Genomic DNA, 19,508 nt, shown 5'->3' on the forward strand with positions numbered 1-19,508 from the left:
CTCGGTGGGTCCGCCACGATCTGCCGCCATTTTTTGCGGCCATTTCTTCTTGTCGCCCTCTTGTTTCGATGACTTCATTGCCTCACCCCTCTCGATTGGCTTGAGCGTCTCCACCACTGATCGAAGATCGTGTAGTGTGCCGGTGACTTTGGGGCGCCCTGCTTTTCAAGGTTCGGACCCCTGGGACTTGGATGCTGTACTGCGACCCTGTTCGACATTGTTGCCTGAAACTATTGGTGGACTGCCTCCTGTGCCTGCTTCGATGACTTTGCCTGTGTCTATAATCGGGACCACCTCGCCCGCTCCAGTGGCGCAACTGAACTCCTGTTTTTCATGGATCGTGCTGCGATTGTTGATGCATCGATACTTTCTGTTTGGACTACTGTTCCCTTGTGGATCTATCTACCCCCCACGTAGCTATGCTAGTCACCATTCCACTCGATTATATGCTGATTTCGTATTTAGTATGTGGTTTTACATTGCCATGTGGTGGGTGGGGTTTGTCGCTCGAAAGGGTTGGGGGTGAAATGTACGACTTCTGTTTGATTCCCGGTATACGATTTAGTTGCACAATTGTTTCTAATCGTAGGAAGGTGGGAGGTCCCCTTCTCCTAATGTTTTGTGGCGTGTGATGGGGCGTCGTCCTGGTCTGTTTTTGACTGTGTTTGTTTGGTTGGGCGGAGGGCTGCGGCCGACCGTTCGGATTATAGTTATTCTGCTCCTCCCTCCTGTCTTCTTTTCTCCGCTTTTGTTGCCTTTTTGTCTCGTTCTTCTTTCTTACTTCTCGCTATATTTCGGGTTCTGGTTTAGGGCGACAGGCACACTGTTTGAAGGGTAGGCCATAGCCTTCTACAGGGGTGCAGGGTGGGACGGGTGGGTTGGGTTCTACTTTTTGTTTGTCTTCTGGTTCTATGGCCCTTTTGTATCTCTTTTTCGTGAGGCCGCGTCTGTCCTGACCTCCTATGGTGTGTTTCGGGTGGGGGGTGTGGCGTCGTTAATTCTCCTGCTATGTTTCGGCTGTCTTTCTCCCCGATCGCCATACCCCCACTTGGGCCGCTACTCCTTTTGTCTCCTGTCTTCCCGCCACGGGGGGCCTGTGTCGGCGTGTCTTCTTCCTTTCGTTTTTCATATTTCCTTATTCCCTTTTTATTGTTTTATTTTGTCTTCCCTCCATTTTCCTTTCCCTTCCTCTTCCCCTTCCCTATTTAGTCCCCCCCCCCCTTTTTTTCCCTCCTGTGTCCCAGAGGTTACTATGGCGGGCTGGTTTTGATGCATTGTCTTTCCGATCCCTCTGTTCTGGCTTGGTAGTGTCTTGGGTGGCGGGCATGTTACGAGGAGAATGCTCAGGGGCTGACTGTGTTTCACATATCCTGATTTTCTTGAATGCATTGTATTGTCCCCCCGATATTTTGGCCTCATGCCCCCTTATTAATGTTGAGATTGGTTACGGGATGTCGGATGCCTCCGTATTGAAAGTGAGCCTGTCATACGTCTTCTCCCCATATTATAAAATTAAGCCTTATTTACTCCTGTGTTTTAGCCCTTTGGTTTCTGTATCTCTTCTCCCCTTTTATGATTGTACGGCCTCTGCTTTGTATTGATTGATTATGTAATATTTGCCTGGTGACTCCTGATTGTTTTGTACATTGCGGCCGGCCGGCTTGGTTGTAGGCCTCGACTTGTCTCTCCTTTTGATGTCAAATAAAGGTTTTAAAACAAAAAAAAAAAAAAAAAAAACCAATCACTGCCTAAAGTTTCTATGGGTAAAATTTTAACATTTTCTTAAACAAGATTTTTTTCTTTGCAGCGCCACTACAGTGCAACTCTTTATCCAAAAAGACGTGCCATTGGTCCCCAGCCTTATGTCCTTCATGCAAAAGCTCAACATTAATTCTCCTATTGGAGAATAAGGTATTTGAAGCCCCACTTCTTATTTTAAGATACTTCTTGGTCAATCAACTTTCAATGTATTCATTGAGCCAGAGAACTATGGTGCCTCATCGCCTTTGTAGATGAAGATGGTCTCTACGGTTTCCAGATTTATAATTATACCCAAATGATATTGGAGAAATTTCCATCTGAACAGTTACTAATGCATTCAAGCAGTTTACAGAAACACTGTTTCAAAGTTACAATATAAATTCATAGCAAGGTTAACCTTTTTTTTATTTATATGGTGTATTGAAGGTCACAGTCAGCCACAGTATATTGGAGTGACATTGGTCTGATGAAAATGGAGGTAATAGTGACATTCTCCATAACCCAGTCCTTCTTGTCTGACAATCATCAAAAGCAGAAAGAACAATTGATGGACAGAATGCAGAACAATGTCATACATTCACCCCAGTACAGAGATCTGGGCCTAAATCCAGCGTTTGTTTGCTCACCATGCCATTCCAGTTTGAACCCAGCCATATGCAAATCAGTCTTGCCCTGTGCCCAATGGGAACAGTCCAGCCCAAACTGCCAGGCCAGGTCCCCCCTGGACTAGAACCAAGCATCCTAGGACCGGTTTCGGGGTGTCACCTCTCATCAGCCAGGGTAGCTTGACTCCAGTGGCATGGAGACGACAGGACCCATCCCACTCGGACTGACAAATGCAAAAAGAACAATTGATGGACAGAATACAGAACAATGTCATACACTGACCCCAGTACAGGGATCTGGGCTTAAATCCATCGTTTTTTTGCTCACCATGCCATTCCAGTTTGAACCCAGCCATATGCAAATCAGTCTTGACCCTGTGCCCAATGGGAACAGTCCAGCCCAAACTGCCAGGCCAGGTCCTCCCTGGACTGGAACCAAGCATCCTAGGACCAGCTTCGGGGTTTCACCCTCCTACTCGGGGTGACAAATGCAAAAAAGAACAATTGATGGACAGAATGCAGAATAATGTCATACATTCACCCCAGTACAGAGATCTGGGCCTAAATCCATCATTTTTTTGCTCGCCACTCCAGTTTGAATCCAACCATATGCAAATCAGTCTTGACCCTGTGCCCAATGGGAACAGTTTAGCCCGAACTGCCAGGCCAGGGCCTCCCTGGACAGGAACCAAGCATCCTAGGACCGGTTTCGGGGTTTCACCCCTCATCAGCCACAATAGCTTGACTCCAGTGGCACGGAGAGCACGGGTCCCACGTCTGGGCATACCCATCCCACTCAGTGTGACAAATGCAAATAGAACAATTGATGGACAGAATGCAGCACAAAGTCATACATTCACCCCAGTACAGAGATCTGGGCCTAAATCCATCATTTTTTTGCTCACCATGCCAATCCAGTTTGAACCTAGCCATATGCAACTCAGTCTTGACCCTGTGCCCAATGGGAACATTCCAGCCCGAACTGCCAGGGCAGGTCCTCCCTGTACTGGGACTAAGCAGCCTAGGTACGGTTTTGGGGTTTCACCCCTCAACATCCAGGATAGCTTGACTCCAGTGGCATGGAGAAACATTTCAGCTCTCCTTCCATCCTCTCCTTGTGTTTGCTTTGTTCACCATAAGTTGGCAGGGTATGCCCAGACGTGGGTCCCTTGCTCACTTTTCCACTGGATTCAAGCTAGCCTGGCTGACCCTTGTGTTTGCTTTGTTCGCCCTAAGTTGGCAGGGTATGCCCAGACGTGGGTCCCTTGCTCACTTTGCCACTGGATTCAAGCTAGCCTGGCTGACGAGGGCTGTTAGCCCGAAACCGGTCCCAGGATGCTTGTTTCCGGTCCAGGGAAGAAATGGCTTGGCAGTTCGTGCTGGACTGTTCCCATGAGTCAATGGGTCAAGACTGATTTGCACATAGATGCGTCCGAACTAGGGTGGCGAGGTGAGTTAAACAATGATGATGGATTCAACCCAGATCTGTGACTGGGGGTGAGTGTCTGAAAAGTTTCAGCGCTCTGTCCATCAGCTCCTTGTGTTTGCTTTGTTCGCCCTAAGTTGGCAGGGTATGCCCAGACGTGGGTCCCTTGCTCACTTTGCCACTGGATTCAAGCTAGCCTGGCTGACGAGGGCTGTTAGCCCAAAACCGGTCCCAGGAAGCTTGTTTCCAGTTCAGGGAGGACCTGGCCATGCAGTTTGGGCTGGACTGTTCCCATGAGTCACAGGGTCAAGACTGATTTACATATAGCTATGTCCGAACTGAGGTGGCTAAGTGAGCTAAAGAATAACATATGACATAACATGTGTACTTGTAAAGCGCACGTTCACCCAGAGGTATCTTGGCGCTGAATAACAGATGTTCATTGTTACCCAACTCAATGGTACTCATTTTATTGACCTCAGATGGATGAAAGGCTGAGTGGACCCGCCGGGAATTAAACCTGTGACCAGGAGATCAAACACAGGCCCCTGTAGTGGAAGCATTAGTCCACTGAGCCACCAGACCCGGAATGATGATTGATTCAGCCCAGATCTGTGACTTGGGGCGAGTGTCTGAAAAGTTTCAGCGCTCCATCCATCATCTCCTTGTCTTTGCTTTAATCATCAAAAGCAGGCATTTTAGGTGGATCAGCCACTACTAGTCAACCAATTTCCTTGTTAGGCTGGCAGGAGGATGTCTTCACATGCCAGTGATGTTCCAGCACTAGCCATCTCCGATGCTTGCTGCTGCCCCACAGCAGGTCCAGTATTCCAAGGACCGGGAGTCAAAGAAGGGCCAGATCGGAGCTGATCTGGTTGCTGTGGGACTTCCAACAAAGAGGGGCTCACATCCCTCACTGCACTGCCATACGCTGTTTTCATCTGCATTAGCATGATATACCACCGAATTTCTGCAGCGTGGGCCCCTGTTCAGCACATGGCGACCAGAACACATTCAGGTATGTCTAACTGTCAGGGGCCTCCCAAGCCTCTGTTACCTTCAATGGGATCGTCCACATCTTACCTGGAAGCCCCTGGTAAGTGAGTAAGAATGGTGTGATGAGGCGGGGGATGGACGGCTAAAACCCAGGGGCCTTATTTATGAAAAGTGACGCATCGCTGTGTGAAAACAGTGATGCGTCACTTTTCACTGCGCTCTCCCTGCGACATGATTGATGCGTTATATTTATAATATGACGCATCATGTCGCAAGGAGTTACAGATACGTCAGTATTTCTTACGTATCGGTAAGCGCAAAAGTCACGCATTGCTGGGGTGTGTCACAAAAGTGACGCAACTCCAGCAATGCGTCCTTTCGTATGGGGAAAGCCCCATGTGAAAGGGCTTGCGTCAGTCTTACGCCTGCTGTGAGGCAGGCGCAAGATTTTGACGCAACAGCGCCCTAAAAGTGACGCAGTGAAATCTCATAGATTTCACTGCGTCACTATTACGAGGCTTCTTGCGGGGGAACGCCCCCTCTGTATACATTATACCTGACGCAGGTATAATGTAGCGCAGGGGTTTACAAAGTGACGCATCTGCTTAGATGCGTCACTTTGTAAATAGTGCGCAACAGGACGCATGTTTTACGCCGCCGATGCGTCATGAAAAGTGACGCATCGGAAGCGCAAAACTCACGCAAGGCCTCATAAATGAGGCCCCAGGATAGCATAAGCTTAGGAGCTCCACTGAGTCACTCCTGTCCACATCTCTGCCATCTTGGTTTATATAGCATTTCTGTATTTTCATTCTTACTCTTTTCCTTTTCTAGAAATGTTGTCACATTATAGTCTCCTGCTTCTCTTTGCTCACTTGTCAGATTTGATATGCGCACCTTCACAGGGTACGGAGAAAATAAAAATAAAATACAAATACAACTCTTCTCAGAGCGTAGCACAGTATTCAGTATCCTCCCACGGTGCAGTATTTAGCTGCCCGACTCATTCACACAACCAAACAGCAACTCACTAACACTTTGCCAAAAAGAGTATCAAGTTTAACACACAATCTCTCTTATGCAATATATCCATGCAATTGACGATCAAAACGAATGCTCCCTTACAAACTGACTAGATGAATATGTGTGAATGCTCAGAAAAGACTTCCTCTAACAAGCTCACTCTAAGCAGGCAACAAGTGGCCTCCAGTGGTGTTTAACACTTACCATATAAACCTCTGCTCACCCCTTTGCTCCCACACTACAAATAGCTGCTACCAGCTCATGACTCATTCCTCTAGCTACTCACAACGCTGCTTTGATGCCACATATTTCCCCTGCCATACTGTACACTCCCTAGACTACCCACCCTTCCTCTGCCTGTCTTTCCTTTTTGTATTGAACCATGAAGTGACTTTCCACTTTCTATGATGGGTTGTGTCATTCTGTGTACTCCTCGGAGTTGTCCAGTTTCTATCTGCCTTACCATCTTGTGCCTTGTAATTCACAGTGCCGGCCTATCTAACACAACCTCACCTGCACTGTTCAGTTAGTGCTATTCAAAACCATAACCATGTCTGCATACACCAAGGCATACCTAATATTGGCCTATACTCCAAATGGGTTGATGAAAAAAAGTTAGCAGAAGCACATGCCGCTTTCATCATGAATCTCTATGGACCCATATCCCAATGTACCTCCTCCTCAAGGAGAGGTAAAAAAAATACAGAAACTTCCAAAAGACACCCCTTCTACCAAGTTTACAGACTTTAACCTGCTTACCTACTCCCATCACATAACCTGCTGTACTTTCCCATCCCCTCATGGGTGTCCCTGAACATCGAATCAACAATACAGATGGGACAGAATATTGAAAATAATAAAATAGACAGATAAGTAAGCCTAGATTTTCTATACCTATATGTACCCGTGCGGAACATTTATCTCTAAGGTTCGTAGTTGTGATATGTAACCAGTAGCGGCCTGTGGAGGGAGTTCCATGGGGCGGTGAGGCGGGGGAGGGGCAGGGTGGGGCGTAGTAAACACCGGAATATGGATGAACGGAGGTAAGTAAACAATTAAATAAATAAAACTAATTTCGTTGGGCGCACTGCATCGCAAAATGCGCCCACGGAACTCCCTCCACGGGCCGCTACTGTATGTAACTATGTGGAACATATATCTTCAAGGTATGTAATGGTGATAAAACCTCATAATGCTCTGTCAAAGGATTACCTTTTTAGGCCAACTAGTGGTTGTACTTGTTGGAAGGATGAGGCTTATGAGTTTGATTGCTATGATCGCTGAGGATGGGGTTCTATACACTACACAGCAAGAAAAGAACCTCTGTGAACACCACAGTCATCAGGGGAACACGTTAGGCATTCTCTTCTTTCCACGTCGTTTAAAAGAAGGATGAATAGCTTTGGCATTTCATCTACTGTGCTTCAAACAGTTTCTGCTTGGGTCAAATTACTTGGAATCTAATACTAAGCACAGGTTTCAAGCAAATCACTCATCATAAATAACGAAACAAAAATCCCGATTCCAGATGGCTCTGTACAACATCATGACAAGAGCACCAGGAAACACATGAACTCTCTCCCTGTCGCTCAAAACAAACCTTCTTAGCATGCATAATCTATGCATGCCTATAGGGAAATTCCTAAACAATTGAGGAAAATAAAACTGGAAATATAGTACAGTGGTCGTAATATAAATTCATTACTAAACTCGTAAAAATTGAGCTTTCTGTAAATAAAACCCTTCAAACCTACAAAGCTCCTCTTTTGAGAATAACTATACAAAAAACAATTGGAACATGCTTAACCACTCTTAAAGGTGTACTAACTCTCAGGTAAAGTCTTTACCAATATGAAACCCCTCTTACTAAAGTAACTTGCTTTCTCTTCCCCTCCTTATCCCTGATCTAGTTAGGTACAGGGGGGCATATTATCAAGGGCTGGCAATAACATTATCGCTGCTTTTGCATCAGTTTTCGGTCAAAAAGCGGTGATAATATTATCGCTTTATTAGCAAGGACACACTAGCTTGTGTTTCCTTGTCTTAGCGCCCGTTGTCTGCATGCCTCGCATTGCATCGTTAATGAGATGCAAAGGAGGCGTGCCTGACAAAACTCCATGGGAAAATATCGCTAACCCAGCTTTGCAATATTATCAGCGAGGGGTAGCGATATTTGAAATCGCGTTAACGATGCCTTAACGCTGGAATTTAACGTTTGTTAAATTCCAGACTAAGGCATACCTAACATGGGGGGTGGATTGTGTGGCTAAGACAACGGGCCCTATCATCAAGGGTATCGCCGTTTTCCATGGAACATCGATGGAAAACCAGCGTTTGTTCCATGGAAAACGGCAAAATCCCCGCTATCGCTGGAATTTGTATCGCCTCGGTGATACGCATTGTTAATAACGCGCTAACTGGGCGATAAATTCCAGCGATAGACGGATATAAATAAAAAAGCGCTAAGCGGGCTTTGCGATATATATCGCCGTCTTTTGATAATATGCCCCAGAGTTATTTATCTGGGAGTGAACATTAACAACTCAAAAGATATAAGTCCCGTATAGTTACCAGCCGTGGCCCATGCAGGTAACAGCGGTAGGTACGGGTTGGGGGGTCGACAGACGACCACAAGGTAAGATTAATTAAACAGGTAATTTTCCCTGGTCGTTGTCAGTCATAATTCCCTCCCAATCCCCCACCCACCTGGCCCCACCACTCTAACCTGCACGGGCCACGGCTGATGGTTTCAGGCTCACCCTCAAACATTTTATATATGCTAAAATAGAGTTGACTCCCAGCCTCAATGTCTGTTTTGATATTCACAGCTGACACTAAGCCAGACAACTTACCTTCACTGCTTGTTCCATATCTCAGTAGAGCAAGAAATCTGAGGAGCAAGGAAGTCCTCCATCTTGAAAGCAAGAAATGTAAATCCTACCAAGCTTCATGCAAATCCTTCTCCATTGCAGCTCCCACACTTTTGAATTATCTAACCGTTGAGATGAGGCAAGAATAAGACCTTGTTGATTTCCGATAAAAAATAAAAACGTTTCCCTTAAAATGGAACGTAAATGTTTAAATTCACTGCTTTAACTAACCTTAAACTACGTTTTCTTGCTGTTCTACTGCTCTTAAGTCCTTTTTCTTCCTAAGTACCCCCTGCCCCTGGGCTTTTCCTTCTTGTTTACTCATAATTGTTATTTATACAGCTAGGTTCCTCAGGTGTAGTTGTTTGTTGTGAAGTGCTCCAATACCATGAAGGTTAGAGAAGCAACATAGAAGAACCATAAGAAATGGAACTGTAACGGAACAACCCTAATCCAGTGGTCACCACCTTCTGGTGTAATGTACAATGTCTTGTTGTGTAGAATAAGGCGAGAATCCTTTTCAAGAGGATTATTTTTACTAGAGCAAAATAACTGACATCTGATGTAAGATAACCCTTTCTGCAGTAGCGCCAGGGCACCCCTAGGTGTAACAGTCGCAATATATAAGTAACCCCACAGAGACATAGACATATTCGCCCTGATAATGCATGTACATAAAGCCAGTGATCAGTTCTCTCTACATGGAAATTGAATCATTGGGATTGCTCTGACAAGGTGTAAAGAGTTCCGCCATGCAAGTCCCAAACAAGAGCCCAAACTTGCAGATGGTGGACTACAGTGCCCTACTTACATCACGGTTGGTCATGTTCCAGTATGGTCTCTCTCCATAGGCCAATACCTCCCACATAACAACGCCATAGCTCCACACGTCACTGGCAGAAGAAAACTTGCGAAATGTGATTGCTTCAGGCGCCGTCCAACGTATGGGGATCTTACCACCCTATTGAGATTCAAAGGAATGACACACAAGTTGAGAGCAAGGAACACATGATTTCACGTTCTGACACTGTAAGGTACTGATGATTGCAATTACAAATCATTACGTTTATGAAAGATGACCTAAAAGTTTAAACTTAGTAGCCAACCATTAGCAGGATCACAATGGTATTAAATAACCCTGCCAGTATTACCTATGAACTGAATGGCTGTCACCATATTCAACCACATCTGTGGACTCAGCACTGTAGCCTATGCTGACCACAACAGTTACAACTTCCTGTTGGAATTCTTTCTTCTTGAGAACTAACCCAATATCTAAAAAGACATGTCTCTTTTGTATTTGAAACAGAGGGTTTCTCATTTATTGTAAATGTTATTATTAACTTGTATGTCAAATCGAAATATACTTTTTGGAAGATTGGGGTTGGATCAAAGAAGAAAAATGAATGTATAGTGACTGATACAAAGTAAAATTACTGAAAACGGGTGGAAGTAAGAGAGAATAAACAGGATGAATTAAACTGACTAAAGTAAAGTTAAAAAAAACACATGGATTAAACCGTTCAACAGAAGAATTATGGACGAATTTTAGACCATGTATAACTTGTCAATACTTTTTTTGTCCCACGTGCATCAATTTTGTCAAAGCTTAACAATATGCTATTGTATTGTTAATATATATATATTTGTGGCTCTGGCACAGTGGGCAATCTGATTTTTTTTGCCTCTTCACTCAGATTAATTTGTCTAGGCCATCATTCCACATGTCTGGTTCTGTTTATTTTGCTGACAGATTAATCCTATACAGCAGTGCTTAATCTGTCAAAAAAGAAAAATACAGTACGTGCAAGGGCCCTTCTCAGGAGGCCACTCCACTCATTGTCCCTGCCAGCACTGCCAATGCTACTACCATCACAACTACTAACCATCAAACTCCTACAATTTGGATTATTCCAGGTCACCCAAGGCTATGCGAACAGGTTTGGGCAGCAGGTATTTCTAACTTGTAATGTTTGCTGCCTTATTAAACACTTTTTTTGTTGTGCTCATCTCAAAATTAGACAAACAGTGCCAGTTTGTGATGGGCTTGCATAAGTCCTGGTATTGAGAATTAAGTGCCAGTACTGAGCCCCAGCAAACACCAGATCAAATTAAGCATTGCTAATAGGTGGCTGGCTGAACTGTATGTCAGTATTCCAGCTCGTTGTCTTCCAGGCATGTGTTTGGGATGTGGCTATATGTTTTATCTCCGTCAGACAGACCTAGAGCTGCGTTTCAGTCTCACTTCCTCTGTAGACACCTTTACGATCATTGGCTTCTGATATGTCCAAATAGGGCCGACTTTAGGGCAGTGCGACTGGTGGGGCCGGACTGGGCGTTGACCTGTGGAGGGGGGGCGCTGTGTCCTCAGGGGGGCGTTGTGTTTAGCAATATCTTATGATAGGAGAGATGAGGGGCACTTTTGCAGGTGGTAGGCAGAGAATCTGAGGAGACATTCATGAGATGTGGGGGTGCCAAAAATGATTGTTGCACCGGGCACCACCAGCGCTAAAGCCGGCCCTGTGTCCAAATGCAGTTTTCTTTACCGCCTGCTTCTGAGGTAGCCTGACATATGCTTGTGGCAAATCCGTTCAGTCAATTCCTCGTATTGGCAGATACCAAACCTTTGCAGCGACCCTGCTTGTCCAAACAAATGTGTAGCCTTGAGCTGTTTCCACTTATATTAAGCAACCTTCAGAGTAATGTAGTTGGTCACAGTGATTGGTCATGTTTCCAGGTTTGGGGATTGTTCTGAGTGACGTTTCCTTGCAGCAATTAGAAAGTACCCATTATGTTTTCACCCCTTCCTTCATTTTCTGCCTTGCTTTAGTTTCCCTTTCCTTCTGATACATTGATTTAGGTATAATTTCAACCGTGCATTATTCTATGATAATGCTCACTGATGTAAATTTGGATTAACACTCAAATCCTGGTGCGCTCCATTCCAAGGTTCTCCTATGGTTTTGAGGATCCAGTTTTTCTGTTTTCTGGTACTTTCCATGTCGTTTTTAATAGTGCCTTATTCTTGTATATTGTAATGCTATTTTTATAAACATATTATTCGGTTCATGCTTTGCTATCATTAAAGTTAATAGTAGGATTCTGCTGAGGTTAGGTATATTTTACCAAGTTTTGACTATTATATTCACTTTCCAGAAATAGTTGTTTTCAATTTATTTCATTTCCATTACTGCTTTCTTTCTGTACTTCTCCATGTATGGTATCACTTGCGTTTTTTAACCTTCCTCGTCTTCTATATATATAAAAACTAAAGTATGTCAGTTTGTCCTTTATGCATTACTACACCATTCCTCCGATCGGCATGAAACTTTGGGAAGTTGTTGAGTACATTCCCGCGAAGTTTTCTGGCAAAAAAAAAAAAATTATAATAAATTGTTTAATATCGCCCCCCCCCCCCCCCCCCCAGCCACCCAGGGCCCTCGTAGTCTTTCCAATACTGAGCGTTTACACTTTTTGGTGCGACTCGCTTTTGCAGTGACCATCAACAAAGCACAAGGACAATCGCTGCAAGTGTGGGGACTAGATTTGAAGAATCCGTGCTGCTCACATGGACAACTGTATGTGGCCAGCTCACGCGTCAGAAAACCTTCTGATTTATTCGTCTACGCACCAGACGGAAAAACAAAAAATATCGTGTATCCACAAGCACTTGAATAAAAAAACTGAATTAAAACAACACTTTGAAATGTTTTCCATATTAAAATGAATACGTTTCAATAAAAATGACCCAATGTAAATTGAATGTTATCATAACAAGTTTCCTTAAATTTCTTTTCTTCTGAGATCGCAGCAACAGACGATGGGTAAGCTAGTTCTCAATATAATCTTCCACTCTCTCCTATGTGTTAAAAGAGGTATTTCACATTGCCCAAATTTACCGGACATCTCCTTGTTTCTGTTTGTTATTTCATTTGGTTTGCTTTGCAGTCATTCATGACTATTATTAGAGATGTGTTTGAAATCCCAGATTTGCGTCACGGTGTTCAAGAGGCTACTCCAATTACCAGATATGGAATTTGTACAGAGCGAACATAGCCAAAAGGCCAAGGAACACTGTGCAGAGTCAAAGGTAGACATAGAGTCAATGAGTGATTGGAGAGCAAGCTGCGGTCTGCCGGGGCTAGTCACAAAGGTAACTCACTCGTGTCAGTAAATTTAGATGTGTAAAGTAACTTTACCAATTTTGTCTGGTCACAAAATTCAAGTGTAAAGTTACTTAAAAAGTGTAACTTACATGTTTCCATGCCCTGAAAAATGGATGGAGCTTATATTACAAGGGTATAAAATAATGGTGGTAAACCTAAATAAAAAAACACATAGAAAATAATGTAAAAATAAATTAACTTCTTTAAATAAGTTAAACATATAAATATATAGGTTGTAAAGATGAACTCATTTAATAAAAATAATACATATTTTTAATTTAATTATACAGTATTTTATTAATCCTATTTGTGCATCTCCACATCATAAAACATGGGAAAAATGTCAAAACACAAACAATTGTAATAATATTTGTAATTATGTTTGTGATAAATATTCATGTAAAATAATTGTATATTTTAAATAATGACAGCAATATTCATTTAATTTTGAATTAAAGATTTAAATGATATAAATAGCATAAATTAAATCGAAAATAGTTTAATAAAATATAAAAATTAATACCCACTTAAAGTGAAAATTGGTATTTTGTCTTATGCATTAGTAGTACATTAAAAGTGATGTATAGGACCGGGCTGGCCTAGTTCGGGAGGGAGTGAGAAGTACCTCTAACCGGCTCTGGCTCTGCACTTGCCGTCTTAGCTAAACTCCAGCACCGAAGACAAGGAGAAACGGCACTACCGGGTGCCCTGGTCGCAAGACATCCCAGGCAGAGGGGTGGCAAGCCCAAGCAGGGCTAACAAGCTCTGAAATGGCCCTGGTGAACCTTGACTGGGAGACATACGGTCCAACCACCATCTTGAAGAATGGTGAACCATGGACAGGGAGGCGAATGTCTCAAAGCCTTGCTGGCATTGTTGCAAACATCTAACTCAACTTGAAAGACACCCCCCACACCCGGCCATCTCCTCCCTGTACTGGTGCCACCCAAGTACCTGCTTGACCATGCCTGTGACCCGGGGGCTGATTTATGCCGCCATCTTGCAGTGGCCTGCACTACAGCCTATGTGTGATGTGGTCATGGCACTGGGGCTCTCTATCTGGGCACAAGGACTGTGTGGTGGACCCGAGCTATCCCATACCCTGTCCAGCCACCACCGGACACCTACACTACAGGGAGAGTGAACCTCCCTGCATGCCCTGGGATGAAGCTGGTGCTCCTAGGCTGGCGAGACACGTGGCCTGGCCACCACCTTGAGGACCAGCGATCCTGCAGTGGATGGGCGGTACAGAGGCGCTACAACATTGCTGCATTGCTGCGGGAGTATGCTGCAATTTGGTGAGCATTCCTGCTCCCCGGCTGCACCCATTTGGACAGGCAACATCTGTGAACCTGCTTTGACTTGTCAGCAGCCCCACGGCTGGTCGGTGCTGCCATCTTGAACTGAGCCACGCTGCGGACTGGGTGTGTGACCGCGGAGCAGGATCCTTCTGCCTGGGTGCAGGCGATGTGCTGCAGGCCCCGGTCCACCTGGAGAACAACCTTGCCACAGCTTGTCAACTACATCGCAAGAGGACTTGTCTCTCCCTAGTGCTGGAGGCCTCCACACTGGTGTTGTAGCACAGACTGCGGCACGCTCCCTGTGAGTGCTCTACACCAGCGCTTGAGCTTGGAATGCTTTCTACCTTCTGAGGCCAAACTGCCTTATCCCCTCAAGATGAAAATATTTGTTTAGATGGTGTTGCCTTTTTATATAACATACGAATGTCTCCTGTGCTTTTTGACCCTTCCATTATTGCTTTTCATTATGATCCTGCTTGTCTTTATTTCTTCTACAGTGTGTGCTGACTCAATACTTTCCTTATTCCAGAAGCTGCACACCCACATTCCCAGGACGCTAACCTCCGTTTACAATGGAACCTATGTAATTTCATATGGGGAGGGTAACGCTCACGAATAACAAACTCCTTACTCATGCTTCCAAGAGATGGATTGGGGATTTGGCTTGTCACAACCTTCTTGAATATTACTGGGAGACCCACTTACAGTACGTATCGGAGTAGGTTGTCCGTGATAGTGAAATATACTGGTTTCACATGGATTGGTTGGTATCTTGCCAACCCCTCTAGGACTTGGCATGGCTCCCTAAACATGCTAGGCCACGAAGTGCATACATAGCTGTTAGCACTAAAATCGACCTTGAAATTCGGGACAAAATTGCCTTTAAGAGAGACCTTACCATTTTTCCTTCCCTGAGCACCCCACTTGCCTGCAGCCCAGAGTTCTACCCAGCTCTACAGGCTCATTCCTTTCCGGACGGGATAGGATCAAGTCATTTGACAAGTGAAAGCAGGAGTTCCAGCTTCCTGATTCCGCTAGATTACAATATTATCAATTGCAGCACTGGGCGCTCCATCCTATCAATGCTCAAGGGGCAACTCAACCCCTTACCTCTTTGGAGACCCAGATGTGGTTCTTCAACGGGACAAGGAGCTTGATCTCACGCACATACTGGGTACTCCATCACTCAAAACCAGATAGAACGCACCCATACCATTCCCAGTGGCATGCGGACAGTACTGAGGGGACCTCTGAAACACAAAGGGACCAGTCGTGGCATGATATTCCCAAGCTGTATAGGAGCATATCCCATAAGACGCCATACATACTGATGATGAGGTGGTATTACACCCGACCTGCTTATACACTATCTCCCCCTCTGACTCACCATGTTGCTAGTGATGCAACTCGGCAACAGGTGATTCCTTTCATATATGGTAGTCCTGCCTACCTAAAGCAACACACTGGAAGAAACTTCGGAGACACATTAAAGGAGTTGTGGGTCATCCGATCCCTGATTTTTAGAAAACGGGGACCCCTACACTCTACTAGGTTTGCTATTCGTAGGGAATATATGAACTCGTAGAAAAAAGGCTATATAGCAAACCGGTATTCTTATACCACCCTAATGATATATGCAATCAAATTATTTGCGACCTTGTAAAATTCATAATTACTACAAAAATGTATATTCGAATTCAAAAACCATTTTATTTGGGTTTATATTTTTTTATGTTGGTTATAGATATTTTTTATCATTGTTTGAGCATCTTTTCAACATTAGTATCAATTAATTTTGTAAATTACATACAATTCCATATATTACATACAATCACATATACAACAAAAAAAGAGAGATGGGAGTGCTATACGACATATTCGGTCAGTTGGAAAATATAAAGGAGGCAATGCGGTGGAATACAACAACAACTACGCACGTTTCGGCCAGTAGCCTTAATCAGGTGCCCGTCATTCGCAGATTGTGAACATGACAATGTGCAACACAAATAAGTATGGTATGATATGATGTTTCCATTTAATGTTCCTCTTGGTTGTTATTCATCAAAAAAGTACTCGGTTTTTACTTTAAAAATTGTCTATTTACGTCACTGAGGTAAGTGGATATCTGCGCACTGGGCAATATTCTGTCGGGAATTTTAAGCGCCTCTGATTTTCAAAGATGTTTTTTTTTTCCTTTTTAAGGTACAAGCAAACAGATGTCCCTTTAAGTTCTTCTATGTCGATATTCCTTATTTCACTTTGTCTTGAACAGATGTCAATAAATAGATTTCTAGTTCAAAAAAATTATATATACAATGTCTTAAAATATATGTGATTATATTTTAATAACACTGATTGCTGTAAATGCCGAAAAGCATAATAATATATTTTTTTATTAAATTAAACAAGAGAGACTATTTAAAAAAAGTATTTTTTAAATGACATTATATCTACTTATATGGGTAATTATTCCATATATTTATTTATTTATTTATTTAGAATTTATAATGCGCAACAGCTACCCGCAGTGGGTTTCCCGGCGCAAGGGACAGACTAAAGAAGAAAGCTGACATCAGACACAGATGGATTTGGCTACAAGAGATACAGGAAGTAATTTAAAATAGTAGGGTCTTTATTTTTTTTCGAAAACAGAGCATATTAGTCTCGGTTTTCAAGGCAGCGGGTAGGGCATTCCAGTATTTAGGACCAAGATGGGAAAATGATCTTCCGCCCATCCTCAATAGCTTAAATCTAGGGATGACGTAATCACAGTTTGCTGATGATCTCAAAGTACGACAAGGCCTATAGGGTTGGACTAGACTTTGAAGATATGGTGGGGCAGAACCCTGTTTAATTTTAAAAAGATAACATAAGGCTTTAAATTTGATTCGACTTGAAATCTTGAGCCAGTGGAGATCACGAAGAGCCTGCGCGGCCGAACACCTCCTCGGGATATTACAAAGAAGACGAGCTGATGAATTTTGTACGACCTGTAATTTCTTAACGGTCGTGACGTCCGCACCAAGATAGAGAACATTGCCGTAGTCCAGGCGAGATGTTACTAACGCCTGGACTACGGTTCTCCTGGTGGCATAAGGCAACATCCAGAGAATTTTTTGGAGCCATCTTAAGATAGTAAAACAGGTGGCCGCCACCTTAGTGGCTTGTTGCCTCATAGACAGTTTGTCGTCTATAAGAAAACCCAGGTTACGTACCACCTGGACTGGTAGAGGAGTAGGGCCCATAGTGCTGGGCCAATGTTGTGGGCCCCAGAGGTCCTTCTGCTTCCCTAAGATGATGATCTCGGTTTTGTCACCGTTAAGCTTGAGGAGATGCTTCTGCATCCACTCAGCCACAAGTGACAGACCAGTTTTCAGACCAGACACATTATTATCTTCAATGCTGGAGAGGGAAAAAACGATTTGCGTATCATCGGCGTATGAAAAAATAGTCAGCCCGGCTTCCTCTGCGATGGTAGCAAGAGGCTTGATGTAAATATTAAATAGCAGCGGGCTGAGAATAGACCCCTGAGGGACACCATACGCCGATGGACAAATCGTAGATGCAGCTTTCTGGGAAAAAACTTGGAACGTGCGCTCACTTAAAAAGGAGGCAAACCAAGCAAGTGCAGGGCCAGCTATTCCAAGGCAGCGGAGAGAGTTTAATAAGATGGAATGAGACACGGTATCGAACGCTGCGCTCAGGTCCAACAGGATGAGAGCAGAAGTTTCACCGCGATCGACACCGTGCCGTAGTCTCTCCGTCACCCCTAGTAGAGCAGTCTCAGTAGAATAGTGAGCCCGGAAACCGGACTGAGACGGATGTAAGAAGCCCTGATTTTCAATGAAAAGAGTAAGCTGCGTAATAACATGCCTCTCCAGTATCTTTGAGAAGATAGGCAACAAGGAGATAGGTCTGAAATTGGAGAGATTTGATGTATCCGCACCAGTCTTTTTCAGAAGCGGGACCACCATTGCATGCTTCCAGTCCTGTGGCACACAAGACTCACTCAAGGAGGCATTCAGGAGTCTCATAAGGGGGCGCCGACATTCCAGATCGAGCAACTTTAAAATTTTTACAGGCACCGGGTCACGCGGTGAACCAGACCTTACACTGTTCAAGCAGGTAAGGAACGAGTCGTCATCAAATAAGAGCCAGTTAGTAATCATTACCCTTGGGGATAGGGGTGCTATCATAGTCACGCATCCCAGTTGAGACTGAATTGCTATATTGGAAGCACTCATAGAGTTGTTGATTCGCTCAACTTTGGTGATAAAAAATTCCGCAATGGAGTTACATTGGCCTTCTTCCAAGACAGGAGGGGTCGGTAGAGCATCAGCGCCGGTCAATTTTTTTACCACTGTAAATAGAGTGCGAGGGCAATTCTGAGCTTGCGAAACTATCTTTGACGTGTACGTAGCTCTTGCCTCTTTACACCTCGAGTGATATCCCTTCAATGCTTCTTTATAGACGATCTTTCGAGAAGCAGAATAGGTGCGCCTCCATTTTCTTTCCAAGGCTTTACAATTAGTTCTCAAAGCCTTTAAATCAGGCGAGAACCAAGGGGCCGGACATCGATGGAGTTTAGAAAGTCTCGGAGTAGATGGAAGCACAATGTTTACAGCGTTCGTAAGCCAGGATGTAACTGCCAAGTTCAAGTCTTTAAGAAGAACTTCGTCATTCAGGGGGCGAGTATCAAAAAGACACTGGTTAAATTTTAAGATATCCAATTTACCCCATCTATGGACTAATTCGCCCTTACCCTGTCTATTCAAGATAGGCAGTTTGATATCAGATAGGGCGAAATGGACTGCAAAGTGATCAGTCCAATCCAAGGGACGAGCATTCTGTGAGCAATCAAAGGAAAGATTGGAAAGGATTGGATCCAATTGATGCCCTGCAGAATGAGTGGGGCCTGAATTACACAACCTCAGGCTCAGAACCTCTAAATCACTTAAGAAACTCTTACTATTGGCGCACAAGGTGTCATCAAGATGTAGATTTAAATCGCCAAGAATAGTGAAGTTTGAGGCTTTAAGCAGTAGAGGAGCTATAGAGTTGGTGAGCACGGATATCCAGGTATGGGCGTTACCGGGAGGACGGTAAATTAAGAGGCCAGATAAAGTAAATTGAGGGTTGATCGCCAGTTTAAAAAGCGCAGCCTCACAACCAGGAAGAGGGAAAGCTTCAAGTTTGCAAAAATAGCAAGACTTGAAGATTATTGCAATGCCTCCTCCATTTCCAGATTCTCTGTCCAGTCTCAGTATAACATAGTTGTTAGGGACAGCACACGCGATAATTCTGTAATTCAAGTTAACATTCTATTCTACGGGGTTCTATTTTAATTCCCTAACTCCATT

General features: G+C 44.0%; 1 protein-coding gene across 2 annotated transcripts in view; it reads right to left on the minus strand.

Annotated features, from left to right (window-relative positions):
• The window catches only part of EPHA8 (EPH receptor A8), a 580,176-nt gene that overhangs the window by 17,282 nt on the left and 543,386 nt on the right, over nt 1-19,508 (minus strand). For both annotated transcript variants that reach the window (XM_078642852.1, XM_078642851.1), the window contains one exon: nt 9,493-9,642. In XM_078642852.1, the coding sequence (XP_078498978.1) occupies nt 9,493-9,642 (150 nt within the window). The remainder of the gene's footprint in view (nt 1-9,492; nt 9,643-19,508) is intronic.

This window comes from Lissotriton helveticus, chromosome 5_1 (genome assembly GCF_964261635.1).
Source record: "Lissotriton helveticus chromosome 5_1, aLisHel1.1, whole genome shotgun sequence".
Classification (NCBI taxonomy): domain Eukaryota; kingdom Metazoa; phylum Chordata; class Amphibia; order Caudata; family Salamandridae; genus Lissotriton; species Lissotriton helveticus.